At 41.6% G+C, this 23376-nt stretch overlaps 2 protein-coding genes across 3 annotated transcripts in view; one reads left to right on the top strand and one right to left on the bottom strand.

Annotated features, from left to right (window-relative positions):
* The window catches only part of LOC311596940 (uncharacterized protein), a 107113-nt gene that overhangs the window by 52723 nt on the left and 31014 nt on the right, over positions 1–23376 (top strand). Inside the window, exon 2 of the mRNA XM_084780855.1 lies at positions 22100–22220. Within this exon, the coding sequence (XP_084636981.1) occupies positions 22100–22220 (121 nt within the window). The remainder of the gene's footprint in view (positions 1–22099; positions 22221–23376) is intronic.
* Positions 17556–23376, bottom strand: part of CSNK1G3 (casein kinase 1 gamma 3) — a 169605-nt gene continuing 163784 nt past the window's right edge. For both annotated transcript variants that reach the window (XM_084780854.1, XM_084780853.1), the window contains 2 exons: positions 21431–21982; positions 17556–18450 (listed from right to left, as the gene is read on the bottom strand). The gene's annotated coding sequence lies outside the window, so the exon portion shown is untranslated. The remainder of the gene's footprint in view (positions 18451–21430; positions 21983–23376) is intronic.

Here is a 23376-nt window from a genome sequence, read left to right on the forward strand (position 1 = left end):
TATATTAAATATATGAATAAATTAATAAATATTTAAAGTGATTAAAATACAGACAGTCAAGACTACACACAGAAGCCATATCTCAAAAAAACTAAATAAATAAATAAATAGCAAATTTAAAAATAAAGTAATTAAAATAAAACTTAAAACCATAATTATGTCCTCTAAGTCTCATGTTTATTTTATACTAGAAATATAATTCACTAAAAAGTTCCTCAAATCCTTAAAAATGCCAATACTTCAAAATCTTAAATATCATAATTGTAAGATTATATTAATATAAAAACCAAGTTGCATAATTCAACATACGCCAATTTTATGGAGGCATTTTCTCAATTGAGAGTCTCTCCTCCTAAATTATTCTAGCTTGTGTCAAGTTGATATAAAATCAAGCAACACACAACTGTACTAGAAACAATATTTTGATACTTTATGTAGTCTTGAAACATGTGACAAAGTGATTTTTTTTAAGTCTTCTAGTATGATATTTCTTAGTTTCGGAGGTCACGTTGGTCATCTTGCTGTTGGCATTCAGATTACTGACTACGTGTGATGGCTAATAGCTAACAATCAGGATCACCAGTGACAACTTCAAAGTAATTTAGATGCCTTGACATCCCTGACATGTAAGACTACCAATCCATTGAAGTCTAGTGTCACTAAGTAACATTATGTAATTTAGGCTTATCTCAAACTTGTAGTGATCCTCCTGCCTCAGCATAGTGAGGCTATCCTTTTGATCAGTATCTTAACCAAAGTTCTATTGCTGTAAAGATATTCTATGACAGTGGCAACTCTTATAAAAGAAACATTTGATTTGTGCTGGCTTACAGTTTGGAGATTCAGTTCTTCTTCTTCTTCTTCTTCTTCTTCTTCTTCTTCTTCTTCTTCTTCTTCTTCTTCTTCATCATCATCATCATCATCGTGGGACTCATGGTGGCATGCAGGCAGACATGGGGCTGGAGGAGCTGAGAGCTGAGAGCTCTTCATCCAAATCCAAAGTCAGCAGGAAGAGAGAGACACTGGGCCTAGCCTGAACTTCTGAAAACCTCAAATCCCACCCCCTGTGACACACTGCCTCCAACAAGGCCACACCTCCCACGGTGCTACTCCCTGTGAGTTCATGGGAGACATTTTAATTCAAACCACCACAATCAGTAAAATTACATAGCTCTTTCCTAACTTGTTCATAAAGGCATTCTCTTAGATATATAAAGAATTACCAAGGGATATTATAAAAAAGGATTAATAGAGTATAAGCACGCTCTTTTGCACTACATAAATAAATGCCTAGCCATTACTGAAAGAAATAAGCTATGTTTCCCACTTTCTTTGAATAGCTATAAAAGAAGCTGTTTCTTCAGAGAAATGAATCCAGCCCAGAGGAAAAGGCATTTCCCAATAAGTATGTGTGTCAGGAGAGAGAGAGAGAGAGAGAGAGAGAGAGAGAGAGAGAGAGAAATGAAAGAGAGAGTATTCAAATGACCTAGAGCTTAAACATAAAAATGAAATAAGCCAAATCCTAACATGCAGATATCTGAAAGTAAGAACATTAATTCCTATTAAAAATATATTCTGTTTGAATCAGGAACATTGTTGTAACTTCTGCTCATTTTTTTCTGAAAACTAATTTTAAAAGCTGGGCCTTGGAAGTCTTAGTGGGTCCCTGGAAGTCTTAGCGTTATTTCTTTTTACTCCAACCTCCCATTTGGAAGCAACCCATCAGACAAGTTTGAGTGACTAATGAAGACAGATTCCCAACGGCTGTCACTCACTGACGGTCTGAGAACACTAACGGTGTACAGGGATGGGAGACTAAAAGGAAGATAAGGTAACCCACTACAGTCCTGGCGGAGAAGCCTTGGTTCAATAGGGCAGTCAGCTCTTCATAAACACTGGTGTGTTGTTTCTCTGCCTTTGTAAACAGATATGCCATTAAGCATACAAAAGGAACCACACCAAGTAACCGGATGTCAATCATGTCAACATTATGCTCTGCTTATTTCTCAGCCGTCGGCTGGAATTCAGCTAACCTAAACTTTGCTGGATGTTAATATAACAACTGGCAACATGATTTTTTTTTAAAAAGAGTCCGAGAGTCATGAAAATGAAAATACAGCACATGACACTGATGTCGGTTTTAACAGACGTTTTTGGTCAGCATAATGTATGAGCTCAGAAATGAAGCCCCAGCCACGTACCTTTCAGAAGTGACTTCCCTGTAAATAAAGCTGTTACACAAACGACTAGCATCATCGCACCCTAAGCATTTTTGGCCAATAATAAATGGAACATTAATGGAAACTGACCATTTCCAACATGTCCTCATGAATTAATAGACCAAACATCCAAGGCATCTGGAATTCCTTGCTGGGCTATGGGCTGTCATACAGTTCATCAGCCTGGGGCCTATCTGACGCGGCCGGTGCTCAGAAAAGCCCCAGCAATTCCGCCGCTGCACTGAATTCCATTTTGAGTGAGCAGTCGCATTTGTTGATCACCCAGACAGGAGCGAACAGAGGGCGCTTGAAGAGAGCAGCTTATCACGCTCAAATAATGCGCCCAGCGGAGAAGAATAGAAGCAGTGCGTTCCTTTGAAATTGTGTCTGGCCAGCACATCAGTATTGATTGAGGGATCCAGCAGCCCCGGGAATCATGCCTGCATTCAGCACTGAAGAGGCAGTTAGCCACTCGCTTGTCATCCAGTTAGATCACTCTCTCTGATTTAGGGCAACAGCCATCAGGTTCCGAGCACCTTCTGGGACCTCTAAGGAAGCCATGCCTTCCATCGCCCAAATAAACCCACCCTCCAATAAACTCAGAAGAAGATTGTCCCTGCCTTCCATGTGGAACGGCAATTTGATAATGAAAATATTTGCTCTTAAGGGAGAGTACGTGTGGTCCTGCATCGGCCACTTGCTGCTGAATATCAACCGGCCTGTTCTGGATGAGACTGCGCTGGGGTTGGACAAAGTGCACAGCTAGGAAAGTGGGCATGTTAGTGCGTGAGGGGAGGCTGCTCTCTCTGTCAGAAGATGGACGTTTATCTTCCAGTGGAAGGCTTTGATGTTATTCATATGCTAACAGTATCACCACTTCCTTCCAGCCCTCAATGCAAAGGGAATAAAAGGCGTCATTTGCTGACACAGGGCCCAGCGCTCTCCGTCCAGCATGCTGATCACCAAGCAGCCTTCTGCCTCACAGCTAAGCTACTGTGCAGCCTTTAAATTGTTCCTTTAACACTTCGGGATCCCGGTCAAAATAATTTACCATTTTATAGAATAAAACGATGAGACAAAGAGCTCTAACTGCACTCTGCTTCCACTCCTGAAGTGTAGCCTCAGTGCCCTGGGGGCTCCTTTCATCTCCTCTAAGTGTTGGCATATGATGTGATTGTTAGCATAGCTGGCCACCAGATGAAGCAAATTATCTGAACTGCCAAGCTTCCCACTTTCTTTCCAATTTAAACATCAGTTTAACACAGAAACTGAAGGGTATTATGAAAACCTTAATATGAACCATTTCAGACATGAGAAAAAAATATTGGAAGGTTTTTTTTTTTCAAATAGTCAAACAAATAAGCATTTTAACCACCCCTGCCCTGCAAAAAAAGAGTAAGAGACGCAAGTATCAGCTAAGCACATACAGCACGCTCCAACCCACAGCAAGAGAGAAGGGCCTCTTTGTCTCCAGCAAGCATGCTTTCCTGAGCAGGGGAGGATTTTTCTAGAGAAAGTAACCTAGACAAACTGGTTAGGTCATTGGCTAAAGACAAACGCCCTTCTGCCAAGAGCAGACCTCTCATCCAAAGCATTACAGAACACATGGCATCCAGAGGACAGTCTGGAGTGAGCGTGAGCAGCATCGTCCTGCCGCAATGATGAAGGTCCTTTGCCTTATATGGCTTTCTGTGTCCATAGAAATGTCCCCCCCCCCCCCCGTTTGGACCGCTAGCTGTTAGCAGAATGTGCAAGCATATGTCCTGTGTATCTCTTTGAAAATGAGATACTCCCTGGCTGATTCATAACAATAAAGACCCGATAGCCTCTTACTCAAGGCAGAGCGTGGACTAATACATTCCACCTCAATTACACCAAAGAGAGTGGAGCCAGCAGGATGTGGATTATTAACAAACAGAAACTTTAATCTTTTTTAAGTCTTTATGATATGGTGCTATCAATATGCAAAGTAAGTATTTACAATTAAAATGTGCCCTTGTCAAAACTAGACGTTTGAAATGTAAAGTATTCGAAATTATACTTAACTGAGTTTTTAAAATATGAGTTATATGTGTGTATATATACATATATATGCATATATGTAACTATTCCTGAAAGTTAACAATATTACAGATTTTCCCCTGAAAAATAATCTTATTCAGATTCTATTAAGTATTTATAGAAAGACAGGATGCAGAGAGACAGAGACAGAGATGAGAGAGAGCGAGGGGTGGTTTAAAAACGACTTTTTTGCCATATAGAACAGCTCCAAACACTATTTCCTTTTTTATGGAAATAATGCAGGAAAGTAGAAAACTATGAAATACATATGCATCAATTGTACAAATCAAAAAATGACATTACCAAGAGTAAAAGGGATACTACCATATAAGGGCTGTAATGCTGTTCCCATATGGAATGCACAGGGAATGTTACTGACAGAGCCAGAGCAGCCATATGCAATGTTCAATGGCACTTCCAAATATAAAATATAAATACAATATGTAATGCACCACAGCATGCTGCATACCAAATGATCAAGCAATTTACTGAGGATTAGCATTTAAGAAACACATACTACCCCAAATCCCATATGCATCTATCAGTGATTACATTTTTACATCGTTGCTTTTTATCAGATCGTTGTTATGTTTTAAACAAATTTTCAGAGAATTTTCTGGCTCATTTTCTGGAAATTAGAGAACCATCCTGCTAAAAGGGACATTAAGGATCATGTGGTACCATTTTCTTTAATGTAAGAACTGAAGTCCAGAAATGTTGAGTTGTTCTCCCATGATTGAGACATTAGCAGCAGAGTTCAGATGTCCTGACTCTCAGGCCAGGCTCCCAGGGAAAACTCAATTCCTTCTCAAAACACACATGCGTGTATTTTTAATTCTCACCAGCTCCTCTGTTGCCCAGTACAACAGTCATCTGTAGAAACAGCCTGCCCTGGGTCTGACAGTATAACAACACCATTCTATTCTCAGTGTGGTTTCATGGAGTCTGACTCACACCTCCCTTGAATCCACTGGGGAGCAGGGTGGTGGTGGGGGGGGGGGGACGGGGAGATGTTGACCTTGATAGAAAAACAGACATGGCTTCATTAAAGTCATCACAGAGTTGGAAGTGTTTAATCCTGAAATAGACTCCACAGAGGAAGCCTTTGAAGATGTTTTGTTTTGCCTCCAGAGTGCTTTGAGAAACACATGAATGTGTGCCAAAGCAGCCTTTCCCCTGCCACCAGCAGAAACTGAAGAGCAAGAGCCGGAAGCCTGACAAAGAATGTATTGGCTTTCCACCCCACACCTCAACATTCTGCCGGCCTCCTCCGTCACCTCCCCAGTATTGCAGAGGGGTGCCTCTCTCACCCCCATCACCCTGGAAGTGTTACATCATCCGGTGGGAGTTCCAGATCTATACCTAAAAATACCAGCTCTAAGGAAGCTGGCAAATTACTCAAGGCGCACTTCTTTCCCCCAAAAGAACCCTGGGAGCTTTGGGGGTTGAAATGTCGACCATCTAGATAGATTCTTAATAGAGAAAATCAGTGTGGCAGCTGTTTCACCCTAAATAGCTTCTCTTTCATTTCAAGAGAGTCAGAGAGCCAACTAGGAACATTCTTTCAGAAATGGTATTAGAAGAATTCAGAGGATCTGCTTGTTCCAACATTAACACTAACGCCAAAAAGCCTCCAGCTTAGGCTTGGAGATTGGAAAAGATACTCTTTTAAAATGCTATCAAAACAGACAGTGTTTATATCAGTCATGGAAATGTTTGGTCTTCTATGGAGTGCTGAAGTTGGGGGTCCTTTAAAAGACTTAGAAGAGTGTGTTCATTACATTTTAAAACTATTTCTCCACCATCCCATTTAATAACTCCCCGTGCAGCATTGCACATTGGGTTCTGAGTGCTGCCATTATCCAGAGACATAAAGGGACTCTGGCCCCAGATTGACCACCCCAGTTTCTTTCCAGCTCAATGAGCCCCCACATGCCCATTGATCCAATTACAGTGAAAATTGGCCTATGTTCTCTGAACTACCAACACGATACTTCTAAACAGATTAAATGTAGCGCATAGAAACAGCTATGATCCAAGTCATTTACCAGCTTTTTTTTTTGTCAGCTTCCTAAAACACAAAAATCAATAACCTGCAGGTGTCACAATTACATGACTAAAGCATGCACCCATCTTATCACAGATGCATTGTGATGGCTCCATAAGCCAATTTTCGTGGTGTTGAGCAGCAGTGAGACACTGGTCACTGTCGTAAGGGCAGAAATGCAAAGACACTGACACCTGGGTCTGCGCTTTCACTGAATGACAGCTGTCATCCTTCTGCTCACATGGTATGTGCTCAGCCACACTTTGGATTCTTTGCCTCAAAGTCCATGAAATAACAGGGAGATTCTGAGTCTAGATTTAGCCTTTCCAGATTCTGGAAGTCGTGCAAACCATCTACTGATGGAGCTAGAAGTTGACTTCTGACACCCTGAGCTGCTTTGTCTCCACTGAAAGTCACTTACAAATGTCCCCGGGGTGCATTCTTCAAGTGTAGGTTGGTATTTACTGAGTTCATCCTTTACAAAGCATTGATCAACAATTTAGAACTATCTTACTCCTCTAAAATGAGACCCCGGAAGATACATGTTATATTTGAATATTAATTCTGGCTAGTGTCAAGTTTATCTGTATTAGAGTTTGATTTGCATTAAGACTGAGGCCACTGATTCTAAACATTAGTATAATAATTGACTATTTTTGGTGACTATAGTGAAATAAAATCATTAGTTTGAAAAAAAAAGACAGCAAATTGTCTAAGAAAAGAATCTGCATTCACTCTAAGCCAGTGGTTCAACCCTTGAGTCTCAACGCCTCTAGGGGGTCACATATCAGATAACCTGTATATCAGATACTTACATTATGATTCATAACAGCAAAAGTACAGCTATAACTTTATTGTTGGGGTTCACCACAATATAAAGAACTGTATAAAAGAGTCACAGCATCAGGAAGGTTGAGAGCCACTGCTCTATGTGGTCATCTAGCAATTCCCTGTGTAAAGTGAAGCCCAGGGATGAGCACTACAACCACCCCCTGGTAAAGTGTTGGAAATGCAGACTCACATGAGCCAATAGACCCCACAGGTAGTCTGTATGGATGACACGTGTGAGAAACACTAATGCATTGTGTTTTAATGCTGTTGGAATCAAGCAGAAAAATCAGACCTTCTACAAGATCTATATTATTTCCTATGGCCAAAGAAAACATAAACTTCCTCTTGGCATATATTTAATTAGGTCTCACGGATGAACAAGTAAAAGCCATCTCCTTGACACCACTTGGGAAATCTGTTTTCTTACATCACCAGCTCATTAAGTATTTTAGAATAGAAAAAAAGACAGAACCTTTAACAAGTGGTTCTGGTCAAACTGGATGGCTGCACATAGAAGAATCCAGATAGATCCATACTTATCACAAAACTCAAATCCAAATGGGTCAAGGACCTCAACATAATGCCAGTTATAATTAATCTGATAGAAGAGTAGATGGGAAGTAGGCTTGAATTCTTGGCACAGGAAATGACCTTCTGGACAGAACCCTGATGGCACAGGCACTAAGAAAAAAATTAATAAATGGAAACTTATAAAACTGAAAAGCTTCTATATGGCAAAGGACACCATCATTTGGACCACAAACAGACTTTTACCAACTACACATCCAATAAATGGCTAATATCTAAAATATATAAAGAACTTATAAATTGGACATCAAAAAACAAATAAAACAATTAAAAACTGGGGTAGAGATCTAAACAAACAGTTCTCAAAAGATAAAAGACTAATGGTTGTGAAAACTTAAAAGAAGTGTTCAATATCCTTAGCCACCAGAGAAATGTAAGCCAAACATTGAGACGTCATCCTACACCAGTCAGAATGGCCAAAATCAATAAAACAAATGGCATCTCATGCTGGTGAAGATCTAGAGTAAGGGAAACGGTCACCTAGTCCTGGTGGGTGTGAAAACCTGTATAGCCACTATGGAAATCAGTGTCATGGCTCTTCAGGAAGCTGGAAATTGATCTATTTCAAGACACAGATATACCAGTTGGGAATAGAGCCAACGCACTCCTACAGCCTACTACAGAGACACTTGTGCTACTATGTCCATTGCCACTCTATTCATAACAGCCTCAAAATAGAAACAGCCTAGAGAGAGGTTCACCAATGAACGGTGAATAAACAAAGTGTAGTACATGTATGCATAGAATATTACTCATCCATTAAACAAAGATGTTATGAAAGCCACAGGTAGATAAAAGGAGTTAGAAAGAAATTATTCTGCGTGAAGTAATCCTGATCAAAAAAGACAAATATGACATATATTTGCTCATAGGTTATATGTTGTATGTTAACTTTTAAGCCTTTGATAAGCATTCCACAAATGATATAACCACAGAAGTTAGGTGTAGAATATAGGGCTGGAGTAAGAGGCAGGAAGGATCCCCCTAGGAGTGGTAACAGAACAGACAGAAGCAGGTGGATGGAGAAGGTGGTCTAGAACAGGAAAACCAAATGGGAAACGTGGAGCAAAGAGGGAAGTAAAGGAGAGAATAAGGGGACTGACAGCTAAACAAAGAGTCATTTAAGAGGTTCTATGGAAACATAACGCGATAAAAGTTTCTTAAAATCTATACATATATGAAATAAATCTAAGTGGAATCACCAAATAATGAAGGAGACAAAGCCCCAACCTAATATCAAATGGGATCCCCAAGTGCTGGGAATGAGTTATATCTAATTGAGTTGTCGGTCAAAGGGGCCCCATGAAAACCTCTAAACAACCTAGACTATTTACAAGGCTATTTGTTCCCCCCACAAACTGATGGTAATGCCATACTGCTGAAGGCAATACCGACACAACCTCTTGAACATGGAGAAGTGAAGCTGGTACCTACCTAGAGCCATCATCCCTACTAACATGAGTTCAGGTACTGTAAGGTATTCTGCACACTATCAAAGGAGAAAGAACCTAAACACCAACCCAGCCACAAACCCTTCAATCTACTGGTGACCTATCTTCATGATACATTGGTGCAATAATAACACAAAACTTGTGGGAGAAACCAACCACTATCTGACTGGATTAAAGACCTACTCCATGAAAAGGAACTTATGCCTGGTACTGTTCAGGTAGCCAAGAATCTGGGATTAGATAAGCTATGGACTAGAGAAAAACAACTACTACTAGTTTGCTCAAAGAAAATTGCAATATGTCTCCTAACAACATTCTGCTATACTCATAGGTCATTGTCTTGCTCAGAGAAACTTCCCCCTGCAGCAAATAGAAAAAAATTACAGACATACCCAGCTGGACAATGTGTAAAGGCTGAGATACCCTGGGATACTCACTCCTCAATAGGACGTCTCCATCAACTCCCTCCCCTAGAGACTCAGAGCACTCTGTGGACGAGGGGGCAGAATGATTGTAAGAGCCCGTGGGAAGAGGAGATACCGTGGAGCATGAACTTCTAGGCAAAACAGAACTGATGTCCATACGAACTCATAGAGACTGTGACAGGATACACAGGGGCCCCAGGGTTGATACAGGAAGCAGACACAAGCTCCAATCCCCAACCCCGAAGCTATCTCTAATTGACAACCACTTGCAAAGGAAAAATTAGTTTTCTTCAATGGCCTCCCTGAGTAAGCCATTCTCAAGGACAGGCCCCATGCCCCGCAGCAGGTGGCTAACACAAAATGAACTCAGTGGTAATTCTGGAGGGTTTTGTCTCATAATGCTTTGTGTTTCCCTCCCTTTCCCCTTCTTAAAAAAGTCTTACAGGTCTCTTGCTTACATACTATGGTTTGAAATTTTATGATTTTAATGAGATTTCCATATATGTGAATGTGTGTCTCTGTGTCTTTAGTGTGTTTTTTCTTTGCCTCTTTGTTCTGTTGTTGTTGTTGTTGTTGTTCTTGGTTTTTTTGTCCTATTCTAGTTTGTTTGTTTTTATTTTATACATTCATCTTATTCTAATGTTTTTAGGTGCTTGTTTTTTAATAAGAAAGAGAGAAATGGTGTGGATTGATGGGTAAGGAGGTGGGGAGGATCTGGGAGAGGTGGGGAATAGGGGAAACTGTTATCAGAATATACTGTATATTTTAAAAAACTAGCTCTTTTTGTCTAGTATTTTTTGTGTCCTTTAATACACCAGTCTACCTCTTCAGAACTCTACTGTATTTGATGCTGTTTTGGTTCTTTGGAATTCAATACAGGACAAAACAGACATAATCTTTTAAGTTTAGCTTCTTATTTACACATTTGAAGCAAAAAATTAGCAGATGTATAAGGAAATACAAGTGAAAAACAGATACAGTTCAGGCTGGGTGTGGTGGCACAAGCCTTTCATCCCAGCACTCGGGAGGCAGAGAAAGATTTGACATAATAAGTCAGAGATGGGTCTGTCCAACTGTCATAAGAACAGACAGGAAGGAGTAGCTACTTAAGAGCAGCGCAGAGAGGGGGAGCAGAGAGAGCAGAAGAGTTTGTGGAGACAGTACAGTATAATTCAGGAGTATAGCACAGTTCAGTACAATTCAGTTGAGTACAGTTGAGTTTGATTCATGCAATTCACTTTGTGGAATTCAGGAGCAATTTTTCCAAGCAGAGCAATTCACTGAGAAACAGAGAGAAGCCAGTTTGAATCAGTCAGTTTGGAGAGGAGTTTTGAACCAGAACAGCTGAGTTGAACCAGCCTGCCAGAGGTCAGAAAGAACTAGAAAAGGTGAGCTTATTCAACAGTAAGTCTCAGAGGCTAAAAACATTCTAGGCCTAGGTTAACAGACAGAGGCTAGAAGCTAAAGCCTTTAAGGTCCAGGCTTGCAGAAGATTAGATTGTGTGGAGGTCAGAAGCATCCAGGTCTATGCCATCTCCATGCATGGTCCTTGCTTGGTGCATCAGTCTCCACTGGGACCCCTGAGCCCAGATTTGTTGGCTTTGTTGGTCTTCTTGTAGAGCTCCTGTCCCCTCTGGGTCCTTCTATCCCCCAATTCATCCATAGACCTCCCTGCACTCTGCCCAAAGTTTGACTGTGAGACTAGGCCCCCCACTCAGATGTAGCTGATAGGCAGCTCAGTCCCCATATGGGTCCCCTATTAAGGGAAGCAAGGGCTGTCCCTGCTGTGGACTCTGTTGTGGGCACTTTCATCACTTCCTCCTGACAGAGTACCTTACAATGCCACAGAGGCAGAGGATGCAGGCAGTCCTGATGAGACTTAATGATCTTGGGTCAGTTAATAGAAGAGAAGGGCTCCTCTTCTCTGAGGACTACAGGAGGGAAACAGGGGGGAGGAAAGAGGGAGGATGAGACCAGGAAGAAATGAGAGAGGGGGCTATGATTGGAACGTAAAGGGAATAATTTTTTAAAATAAATATAAATTTTAAAAAAAGAAAGAAAAGAAATGATCTGGGCTTAGCCCAAGCCATGTATTCATAAACTTTGGGTATGGCTCTCACCTCATCCCCTCCTCATCTGAGGAAATAAAAGCAACATTTACACATCCACTTATAACTCTAGGCCCAGAGGATTCAAAGTGCTCTTTTGACTTGACTTGCACTCAAGTACACATACCTACACAGGGACACACAGACATAGAGTTAAAAATGTGCAACTGAATCTTTTTTAAAAGGTCCTAAATTTGTAGAAGTGATGTTCATATAATTGCAAGAAAGCAATTATAGATGCAAGAAAGCAAGAGAGGAAAGAGGGAGAGGGAGAAAGAGTAAAAGACAGGAGAGAACTAAAAGGAGGGAGAGGAAGGAAGGGAGGGAGGGAGGGAGGGAGGGAGGGAGGAAGGGAGGGAGGGAAAAAGTTTCTAGTAGGGCAACTGACCAGCCTGGGTAGCCTATAGCCATAGTGGGATTGAGGAAGTTGGAGGAAGAGATAGTGAGCCCCACTTTGAGCACAGAGTTTGAGCAGCAGGAGGATGGTAAAACGATGATACTAATAGACACATCAAAATGAAGATCTCTCCCTCAGATGTGAGGACAGCTGAGGGACACACTAGTAAACCCCTAGGATTTACATGGAATGTGCTGACATCATGTAGGATGCATACAGAGGAAGGAGGGCTTGTGATGACGGTCTATGAGCACAGGCACTTCAGAGAGGTCATTGCAAGTGCAATGGGCCAAGATTATTTTAACTGTAAGTATGAACTTTTAAGACAGAGGAAACAGAAGTGATGAAATCAAAAGTAGAGAAATGGCAGCAGCAGGGAGCAGTTACTCTACTGACTGACACAAAGACATGTTCCATAGACATAGAGGGGCTTGTAGAAAGTTCTCCTGGGTCTAGACTCTGGTTGATAATGACCATCATCCATCATCTCTAAACTTATGGGGCTGATGATTACAATGTGTCTTATCTCTACAGCTGGGTGAAGTCAAATTACCTTACATTTTCTTCTTCTGTTATCCCAGCACTCAGGAGACAGAGGCAGGCAGACCACTGTGAGTTCCAGGCCAGTCCAGGACAGCTAACACAGAGAAACCTTGTCTGAAAAAACTAAAAAAAAAAAAAAAAAAAAAAAGTAACAAAATATGTTTACAATTCCCAGTGCCCCAGTTCTCTATAAAGACCTTGTTAAGCTTTGGGTATGAAATGTCTACAAGGCTCATATGTTGGGGGTTTGATCCCCATATGGAAGCATTATTTGGAAAGATTCTGAAAACTTCAAGAAGTGGGTCACTTGGACCTTGTGACTATCTTGCCTTAACGCTCTTACTGTTCTTCTCTATCTCAGATAGGATTTCTATTGCTGTGAAGAGACACCATGACCATGGCAACTCTTATAAAGAAACACATTTCATTGGAGTTCAGAGGTTTAGTCCATTATCATCATGACTGGGAACATAAGAGTGCACAGGCAGACATGGTGCTGGATAAGGAGCTGAGAGTTCTACATCTGGATCCAGAGGCAGGAATGAAGAGAGAGACACTGAGCCTGGCTTGAGCTTCTGAATCCTTAAATCCAAGCCCCTGTGACATACCTCTTCCAACAAAGCCACACCTCCTCCAACAAAGCCACACCTCCTAAAGATGCCACTCTCTATGAGCCTATGGGGGCCGTTTTCATTCAAACCACCATACTCTCCTTCTGCTTCCAGTCCATCATAAAGTAAGGAAGGCACTCTGCCACCCACTTCCAAGACCGTGGTGTTCTGCTCCAGCACACGGACCAACTGGTCATCAACTGAGCCCTCTGATATCGATCCTAGTGGCAAAAAACTAAAATAGTTCCCTTCTTGTCCATTAGCGCGTCTCACTATGCTAACACATATACATATTTCTGGATATCAATACACAAGGACCTGACCAAATATGAGTATAGAAAATGGAAAATGAAACAGCCTAAGTGTCCCTCAGTAGAAGAATGGATAAAGAAACTGTGGTACATATACACTATGGAATACTATTCAGCTATTAAAAACAAGGAATTCCCAAAATTTGTGGATAAATGGATTGAGCTAGAAATGATCATAATGAGTGAGTTAACTCAGAAGCAGAAAGACTCAAATGGTATATACTCACTTATATCTGCATATTAGCCCAACGGGCATGTCCCACGAAAGCCTTCACTTACCAGGAAACAGAGACAGAGGAGAGGACATTCTAGTGGGACTCTAGATGTGAGATTCATGAGAGAAAGGCAAAGTAGAAGGACCCAGAGGGTCCTAGGAGCCTACAAGTAGAACATTATGATAGGCAGATTTGGGCACAGGGGTCCCACTCAAACTAGGCACCAGACAAGGACAATACAGGCGGTAAACCTTAAACCCCTACCCAGATCTAGACAATGGACAGAACACTCTCCACAGTAAAGTGGAGAGTGGGATATTACGTTCTCACACACTCTGGTGCCACACCTCTGACCATGTCCCCTGGATGGGGAGACCTGATGGCACTCAGAGGAAGGACAGCAGGTTACCAAGAAGAGACTTGATACCCTATGATCATATAGAGGGGGAGGTAATCCCCCTCAGGAACTGTCATAGGGGAGGGGAATAAGGGGAAAATGGGAGGGAGGGAAGAATGGGAGGATACAAGGGACGGGATAACCATTGAGATGTAACAAGAATAAATTAATAAAAAAAAAAAAAAAAAAAAAGAAAATGGAAAATGAGATGAACACCTGTTGTAATTTCTGACAAAGAAATAAATTTCTCCTTCACTATGTAGCTGGGACAGGGAGTAAAATATCAGGTCTGTTTGGTTTACACATGCAACTGTCAACCCAGTTTGGATAATATAATGGTCTTTAGTATGCTAATTGCCTCTCTATAACAGGTAAGAGAATCATACAAGACTTGAGCTGATGGGGCACTGACTGCAGAATTTTATTTAAAATTAATACTATAATAAACTGTTTGGTTTTGTCAGTCAACTACCTAACAGGAGCAACTGCATTGCTTGGCTGTCAGAGAGTAAGGCACCCCTCTGAGACATCAAATATGGACTTCAAAGATATGGGTGCAAAGGGATTATGTACAAGAAAGAAAATCTGCCAAGGTTTTCTCTTGTTACCAGAATTCAGTGCTTGCTGGAGTCCTGGGTCAGAAATGGATGTTTTGGTACCTATCACAAAAGCCTATTGGAGGCATTAAGGATGTGCTGGTGGGTGGTCTAAAGAGAGAACTGAGCAGCCTCTGGCTCTCTCCAACATGAGCATGTGAACTCGCACACAGAGACTATAAAGAGGACTCGGAACACAGGAAATTCTGAGTGCTCTATGTGAGTCAGAGGGAGGTAGCCACTCTCCCCTTTGTTCCCAGGAAGCAGCCTAGACCACAAAGAAGAAAAGACAAACACGGTGAAAGGTAACAGTACAGTAAGGGCAACTGGGGCAAAACAAGAGGAATGTCACCATATCAGCAACCTGAACCAGCAGCGGATTTGGAATCAAAGCAGCATTATGGATCCACGTGAAAAAGGAACTCATTCAGATATAACTGGATAAATGAGAAGCCAAGTGTCAAAGTCAGCAGCAAAACTAACAGAAATCAACTGACATAAAGCGAAGCAGAGACATCAAAAGATCCCTTTCCAAGCTGGGGACATGGTTTTGTGTATAAAGTGTTTGCCGTGCAGGCAGAAGGACCCACGTAAACAGCAGGATGTAGGGACACACGCCTGCAATCCCAGTGCTAATAGGGTGGGGAACCCCTGAAGCTAGCCAGCCAGTCTAGCAAAATCATTAACCTTCAGGATTAGTGAGAAATCTTGACCTAAAAAATAAGGAGGGGCCAGAGAGATGGGTTGGTGGCCCAGGACACTTGCTCTGCAGCCAGGAGTATGAGGATTCAGATACCAGTGCCAATGAGACAGTGTGGTCCTATGAAGATCTGTAACCCCAGCACTGAAGGAGCCAAGATAGAAGGATCCCTGGGCCTTGCTGGCTACCATCATAACTCAAAACCACAAGCTCCTGTGCAGAGAGATCCTGCCTCAAAGGAGTAAGGGAGAGAGTGAGCCAGAGGAAGGCACCCCGCACCTGCCTGTGACCTCCATGGAAACACGTGTACACACTCACACCTGTGCACATAAACCACACATATATACACCAAATAATCAATTGAATAAAAAATTAATGTCTTTAAAAAATAAGATGGAGTGATGGACAAATGAACAGGATCTCAACACATGTGTGAGCAAATAAGCAAACACACGCACATACACACACGTATACACACAGGTAAACACATACACACACACACACACACAATTTTAAAAAGAGCTCTTCTCCTTCCCTTTGTCTTTCAGAAACACTGCAGCACTGGCCTGCTTCCAAAGGAGACCTCCAGGGAGAAGATGGGCTGAAACCATGTCGGTGCTGTGCTGGACTTAGAATCCCATTCAGTTGCCGACTAACATACACATCATGGGCAATTATCTTAACACTTGACCTCACTTCTTACATCTCCAAACAGTGTGATCATCAAATATTTGTTATTATATTTTATAAGAAATAATTCAGTCATCCACTCCTGCCAGTAACAGATTACCTACCCAATAGCTAAGATACAGATCAGCAACTTGTAGAGATTACCTGGTGTGTTAATTTTCTACTTGCTGTGAGCAAATACATGACAACAAACAGCTTAAGAAAAGGTATATATGGGCTTACAGTTTGGGGACGCAGCCTATCATGACAGGTAGTCATGGTAACAGAAGGATTATGCAGCTGGTCACATGGCAGCCACAGTCTGGAAGCAGAGAGAGATGGGTGCTTGTGCTCAGGTCACTATCTCTCTCTCTCTCTCTCTCTCTCTCTCTCTCTCTCTCTCTCTGTGTGTGTGTGTGTGTGTGTGTGTGTGTGTGTGTGTCTCTCTCTCTCTCTCTCTCTCTCTCTCTCTCTCTCTGTCTCTCTCTCTCTCTCTCTCTCTCTCTCTCTCTGTCTCTCTCTCTCTCTCTCTCTCTCTCTCTCTCAACTCAGTCTGGAACGCTACCCCATGGGATAATTCTAAAAACATGCAAAGTGTGTCTTCCCTCCTCACTTCAACCTCTGTAGTAATGCCCTCAAAGAGATCTGGAGATGTGTTTGCAGGCTGACTCTAAATTCTATCAAGTTGACAGTAAAGATCAGCCATCACAATTGGGATATTCAAATATTGATAGCTTTTGAACTTCTTTCCTCTTTATAATTGTCATTTCATAAACAAGGTTCCCCAGGCACCTTAAGGCAGCTTAAGTAATTTACCAAGGACTTCAACCTTTTGCAGATTTTGTGCACTAACATCGACACCACATTACCAGAAGGTTCTTTGAAACCAATCTGTACAATTTTACATTTTACAAAAGAGAAAGCTGGGGCTCACAATGGCGGCAGCATCGATCTGCCCATGGCCAGGACAGTCATCCCACTGTGGAAATTGGAAGCACTCCCCAACTGGAACCACTCTCCAGCCACAAATTCATAAGCTTATGTCTGCCCTCAAGGCTTAAAACAATGGCCATATTTTACTCAGTCACTTGTAGCTATAGAAAATAAAATGAAATATGTTATCTATTCATACCAGATCCATAGTGGCAATGGCATCTTTATAACAAACCTTGATAAATCTGCAACTTGCAATATTTGTTTTTACGATAAATGTGTGAGACCGGGAAGGAGAGCAGCCAGCATTTATTAAATAACCACTATGCTATATACAACAGAAACTGACAAGTAACAGCAGATATAAGATAGGTCCTGTCCCAGGTGGGTCTAATTAGAACTAATAAAGAATAATGTTCTTCTTTTGGAGGCTGTAAATAAAACATAAGCAACTGCATTGTTCAGTAACATTTAATTGGCCAGGGGAGTTTGGACATTCATTTATACTGAAGTAGAAATCTGATTATCACAGCTTCTGGAATCCACTCAAAATTTGTTACATATTCATTGATCTGGTAGGTGATGAATAGCAAGTACTCTTGGTAGGTGGGCCAATTTCAGACCAAGCAAGCTGCCCCAAGCTATAGACAATGTACCTCAAACAGGCATCTCTCACCAGGGAGCTTTTACACTAGAATTTGCCTCAGGTCACAAAGTATGTAGAAGTGGGAGGAAGAAATAACTTCATCCAGAGAGTTGCTTGTCCCAAAACCACAACTGCACAAACAACTCTAAATAAAGAACTGTCTGTCCCCGCCAGGCTCATCTTCTCTGGCTTTGATGCAGATCAAAGCTTGGTATAACACTAATAGTGAACTCCCAAGACGAGACTAGTGATGCCGTACAGCAGATGCTAAAATTCAACTTCAGACCCTCGAGAGATTCTTCCTAACGCTCAGACTCCAGTGTCCACACTGAATCTTGCACTGGTGTCTTCACACTGCTGCCTAGCTCAAGCCATCCATCCAGGTTAAGCCTCTGTGGCCCTGTTTCCTGGTGCTCTGCTGATGGATGCATTCACCTCCAGCAGACACATTTTCCTCCAGTGGACCAGCTGCTAGAGCTCCTCCAAGACGCTCTGAGGATCAGTGAGGACATGGCTGAAGCAGAACGGTAAGAAGATACTCATCACCTCCTTGGGCATTTACTGAGGTCACCAGGATGAGCCAGCCCTGCAAGGAAGCCTGCTGGACCTGAGAAGACCGAGGACATGCTGCTGCTCCTGCTCCAGTGACCTGTATCTCCCCATCCAAGACGGCTCTAATTCCAACTGCTGACTCTGCTGAAGCTGAAGGAATCAGTGGGGCAAGTGTTACAGAGGGTGATTGATTGAAATTCAGAGCACTTTGCAGAATGATTTGTTTGACATTCCCAGTAGGAAACTCTTGTTTGTTGAACTTATTATTCATTCATGTATTCATGAAAAAAATACAATAAATGCATAATCTCTGCATAGTGCCTCAATGATCACATTGAAATGAACCCAGAGCTTTGCAGTGCTAAGCAAGGTCTTTAGTCTGCAACAGAACAGTTTTACATTGCAATATCATTAACTGTGTCTAGAGTTTACATTACGGGTATAAATCAGCAAGGGAAATTTAACCTGCATTGTAATTTAAGGTTATACAGAGAATCAGGCATTAAAAATGCATGTGCATAATATTAACTTCTTGTGTGATTTTTTTTTTTGTTTTCTCCTAAATGCTTTAGCAATTATCATGTTAAGATGTAACTGAGTCTGTTCAGTTAGTGTTTGTGTTTTGACTTTTTGACAACTAGAATACAAGCTGGGGGGAAACTCAGACATTATTTCCAACATCCGTGGGGAACATGGGAAGAGAGCTCCATAAAGAAGCTGTGGGAGTAGGGGGAAGCATGCTACATTATTGGGCCAACAACTGCTGTGAGACACTGTGTTTTAATACAACAGCTATTACTGGGATTAGAACAGCGGGGCCAAAGTGTCCTGATGGCCCAACCCTAGACTATACCCATGTGCTTCTGTGTGCAGCCGCGGTGGTGATGGCTAGCCTCTGGCCTTCCTGGTGAGAGCCAGTGTGGAGAGTAAGCCTGGACCATCAGCGCAACCATCTCTTTTCAAAACTAAAGACCCCTCTGGTTATTGGAAGAAAAAAAATGGAATCGCACAACCTTGTCTTCTTCTCCCTAAACTCTGGATTCTCCCAATCCGTCACTCTGATCCTTGCACAAGCCTTAACAGAGGCTTCGAAGTCTCTTAGCATAGTCCATAAAAGAAGATATTGTTCTTTATTCTGCTCACTCAGTCAAAGCAAACACCACCTTACCTTTTAAACAAGAAATACTAAATGTTTCTTGCAGACACTTATAGAAAACATAAGAGGAAGTGACATTCCAGCTCCCTTCCTAATCCAGCAATATTCTGTTACTAAACCCAGAAGACATTAATGGACAACAGCAGAGCATTACAAACATTCTTCCATATATATGATATCATACGATATGTATTATTTTTAATTATAGTGTCCATGTTGGGGTATGTGCCCATGTGTACAGGTGCCCAGGGAGACAAGAAGAGGGTGTTGGAGTCTCTGGAGCTGGAGTTGCACATGTTTGTGGAATGTCTGACATGGGTATTGGGAACCAAACCTGGATTCCTCAAAACAAGTGCATGAGTTCTTTTCCAAGGAGGCATCTCTCCAGGCCCCAGGGTTATGTTAACGTGTAAAATACTTTTAAGACAAAATAAATCTATTAGATTTATTACTTTTATATAATGAATGTTTTGCCTGAATGTATGTATATATGCATGCATGAACGCGTGTAATGTATGTATGTATGTATGTATGTATGTATACCATGTATGGGCTTCATGCTTGCAGAGGTCAGAAGACAGCATTGGATCCCCTGGAACTGGAGTCATGGATGCTTGTGAACCACCATATGGCTTCTGGGAATTGAACCTGAGTCCTCTGAAAGAGCCGCCAGGGTTTTTAACCTCTCCAGCCCCCTTCACTTGAAATTTAAACAATTCAAATACACTGTGAACTAGCATTCTTTATTATACTGGGAAATAATATAGCATGCTTATATGCTATATGCTAAAAGTGTGTGGGTAAAATCACAAAATACATGAAGACTACAACTACAACATTTTATGACAGAACATAAGGTGGAAACTGAATGCTTTGGTAACTACACTTTAGATTTCCAGTCTTATCATTACAATGGAGCTGACAAATGAGATTAGTCATCCAAACAGCAGAGTCGCAAGTGAGAGCGGGCCCGTGCACGTGCAGTGTCTATCAGAAAGGATCCTAAGGCGTGAGGCTGATGGCTCTGCTTCCCATGTTCTTCCCATAGTGCAGCTTACTACTGTTCTGCCCCAATTTGTATCTGTTTTATAAGTGGAAAACCATGCTGACTTTTCTTAGTGTTTCTGATAGAGTCTACAATCAGCCCCTGTAGGAGTTCTCTAATCTACATATCTCAGTACTCATAAAAGAAATTGCTATAGCACTTAGCTGAACCAAAGTTATAAAAGCATCAATGGGCCATTCTGCAGACTAACTTTCCATTGGATTTTCACATACTGATTTTACTTACTCTAAAATGGAACTCACGTTAAGGCTGTGAACAAATTTAAGTCAACTTTCAAGAACCATGTTATAGTTGAATCCAAAATAAACACTTGAAGAAGTTTACAAAGAAAAACCTAAATAAAACTTCCACTGACTTGTTACTTGTGTCAGTGTCACAGGATACCAATTTGATACCAAGTTGTAAGAGAAGTAAATATGACACATCTGACCAACTGTGGCATTGGTTTCTATTATCTAGAAAATATTGATTAAAGACTAAAATAATAAGCCGTGGTGAAATTTTAGGTATATGTACACAAATTTCTAATCTCCCTTTTTCTACCTGGTGACCCTAGGTACAGGTCAAAGGTTTCTTTGAGATATTGAATTCCCAGGAAATGTGCTGAAAATGTTGGGGTGAGTGCAGCCATAAACATTTGGAAATGACAAAGTACCAAATGATTCCCCAACCCTCCCCGCAAAAGAAAACAAATTCATGGACGACAATCCTCACGCTTCCCTTTAAAGCATCCTGTGTCTTCTGCTACGTCACATTACACTATTAGATTACACCAAGACACATTTCTTAAAGGTTAACTTAGAGTTGTTCCCAGCCTAAAGTGAAGAAAGTAGGTCTAAACATGAGTTTAACACACTGAATGTGGAGACATCCGATGTAAACCAGAGTCCTACTGGGATGATTCATACCTGTTGACCCCAAGCTGAACATGGAAATCAAATCATTTGCCTCTCATTGTCTCCAGGCTGTGTCCAGATTTTGATGTCCTTATTTACAGTCTGCAAGGCTGTTCAGATTCTGAGATTTGGATTAGAGAATTGGGGAAAACAATATATTTAGAAAAACAAAGTAGGGTTTCTTTCTTTTTCTTCCTCTTCTTCTTCTTCTTCTTCTTCTTCTTCTTCTTCTTCTTCTTCTTCTTCTTTTTCTTCTTCTTTAATTTTAAGCTACCATTGAGAGCTGGAGTTGTAGCTCAGCAGTACAGTACCTGCCTAATACAGGAAAGGCCCTGGCCTCAGTTCTGGGTACCACACAATCAATAAATAAAAAGTTAACATCTGAAAGTTATACATTTTAAAAGCTCGTTTTAACTTCCAGCCAAAACTAATCATCCTTATTTAAGGCTTGCATTAAAAATGAATGCGTTGCAGCTGCCAGCAGGGTGAGCTCCACTCATCCAGCTCAGAAGGCAAAATAGACGCAGCTCTCTCCATTGGAGCAAACATGCTTCATATTCTTTCCTGTAAGAAACAACAAAAATATCCCTGAGCATCTGCCACTTACTCACTGCCCTTTGGTAGGCAGTCCCTGCTCCTGAGCCAATATGCCTTTGTGCATTGTCTGCCTCCTTTCTGAAGGTCGCTGGCTGCAGGACTGTGAAAGCCGGAAGAGAACGGATGGAGTTCGCCACGTCATCTAATAGCCACAGCCCCCGTTCTACCTGTGATGCTCGCCACCCAAGGTCAGCTCACAGAACAGGTGAGTCGTTTTAATAGGAGTTGCTGATAACCACATGGGACGGAGGAATCACACCCAAAGCAAGGACCAGACTATTTCACAGGCTGTCCGGGCTAGTGCTTCCCTACCAAATTAAAAGGGCAGAATGATCAGACTTGAGATGCGTTCTGCCTTGTGGGGGATGTTCAGATTATTTGGAACACCTGAGGTTGAGCTGAGCGTTGGTTTTTTTGTTTGTTTATTTGTTTGTTTGTTTTTTCTTTCTTTCTTTCTTTTTTTCTTAACCTAGAAAATTCAAAGTAACAGTGGAGACACTGACGCTTTCAACTTACTGGAAAGGTAATGAATCTGAGACATACATTCTTAGGTAATATAGCCTAGGAGACATTTCTAAAACCGTCTTCCTCCTTTTTGTCCTGGCTGAACTCTCCAGTCAAGTCCTGAGGACTGTGGAAAAGTATCTGTCATGTTACCAGAAATGAATTCAGAAAGGCAAGGCAGTGAGACCTGCACAGGAGGGCTGCCTCACCTTAGGAAACTGATTCGGAAAGCTGCAGTTAGCAAAAGATGAGGGCTTTGGTCTGAGAAAAGTGTAGATTGGGGCTATTTGCTTTTCATCTTTCTATTCTTCAGCCAAGCAGTTAGATGTATTCCCTCATGTCTAAAATGGTGGTCCTGGTACCTTGCTCACAGTATGTGGGAGAAAATGCAATGTCTGCAAAGGCAAGGTGCACATCCAGCAATGTACATAGAGTAACTCAGAGGGCCTCCTTTGCTCCTCCTGCACGGCTGTGTCTCCCCACAGCATGGCAAAGTCTCCTCATAGCAAGGGTACTTAAGGATGTTTGCTCAGTGTGGAAAGCTCCACCAGTATTAAGCCACGTCCAAGTTACTAAATGCACAAACTAGGCTGAATTACCAACTAGTGTATGAAACTATTTTTATTTAGTAAGGACTCACATCTCCTTGAAATTTAATTAACACTTATCTGTTCAAACTGAATAACTATCTGGGCAGAGTGTCAAGAGTGTTTTTAAAAAGGTATTCGGGGACAAGAGAGATGATTTATCAGTTAAGCTCATGCACTGCATACTAGGTGACCCACAACAACCTGCAACTCCAGCTCCAAGGAATCTGATGTCCCTGGGCTCTGAGGTCACCCACACTACAGTGCACA

Source organism: Acomys minous (genome assembly GCF_964271855.1).
Source record: "Acomys minous genome assembly, chromosome: 4".
NCBI lineage: Eukaryota > Metazoa > Chordata > Mammalia > Rodentia > Muridae > Acomys > Acomys minous.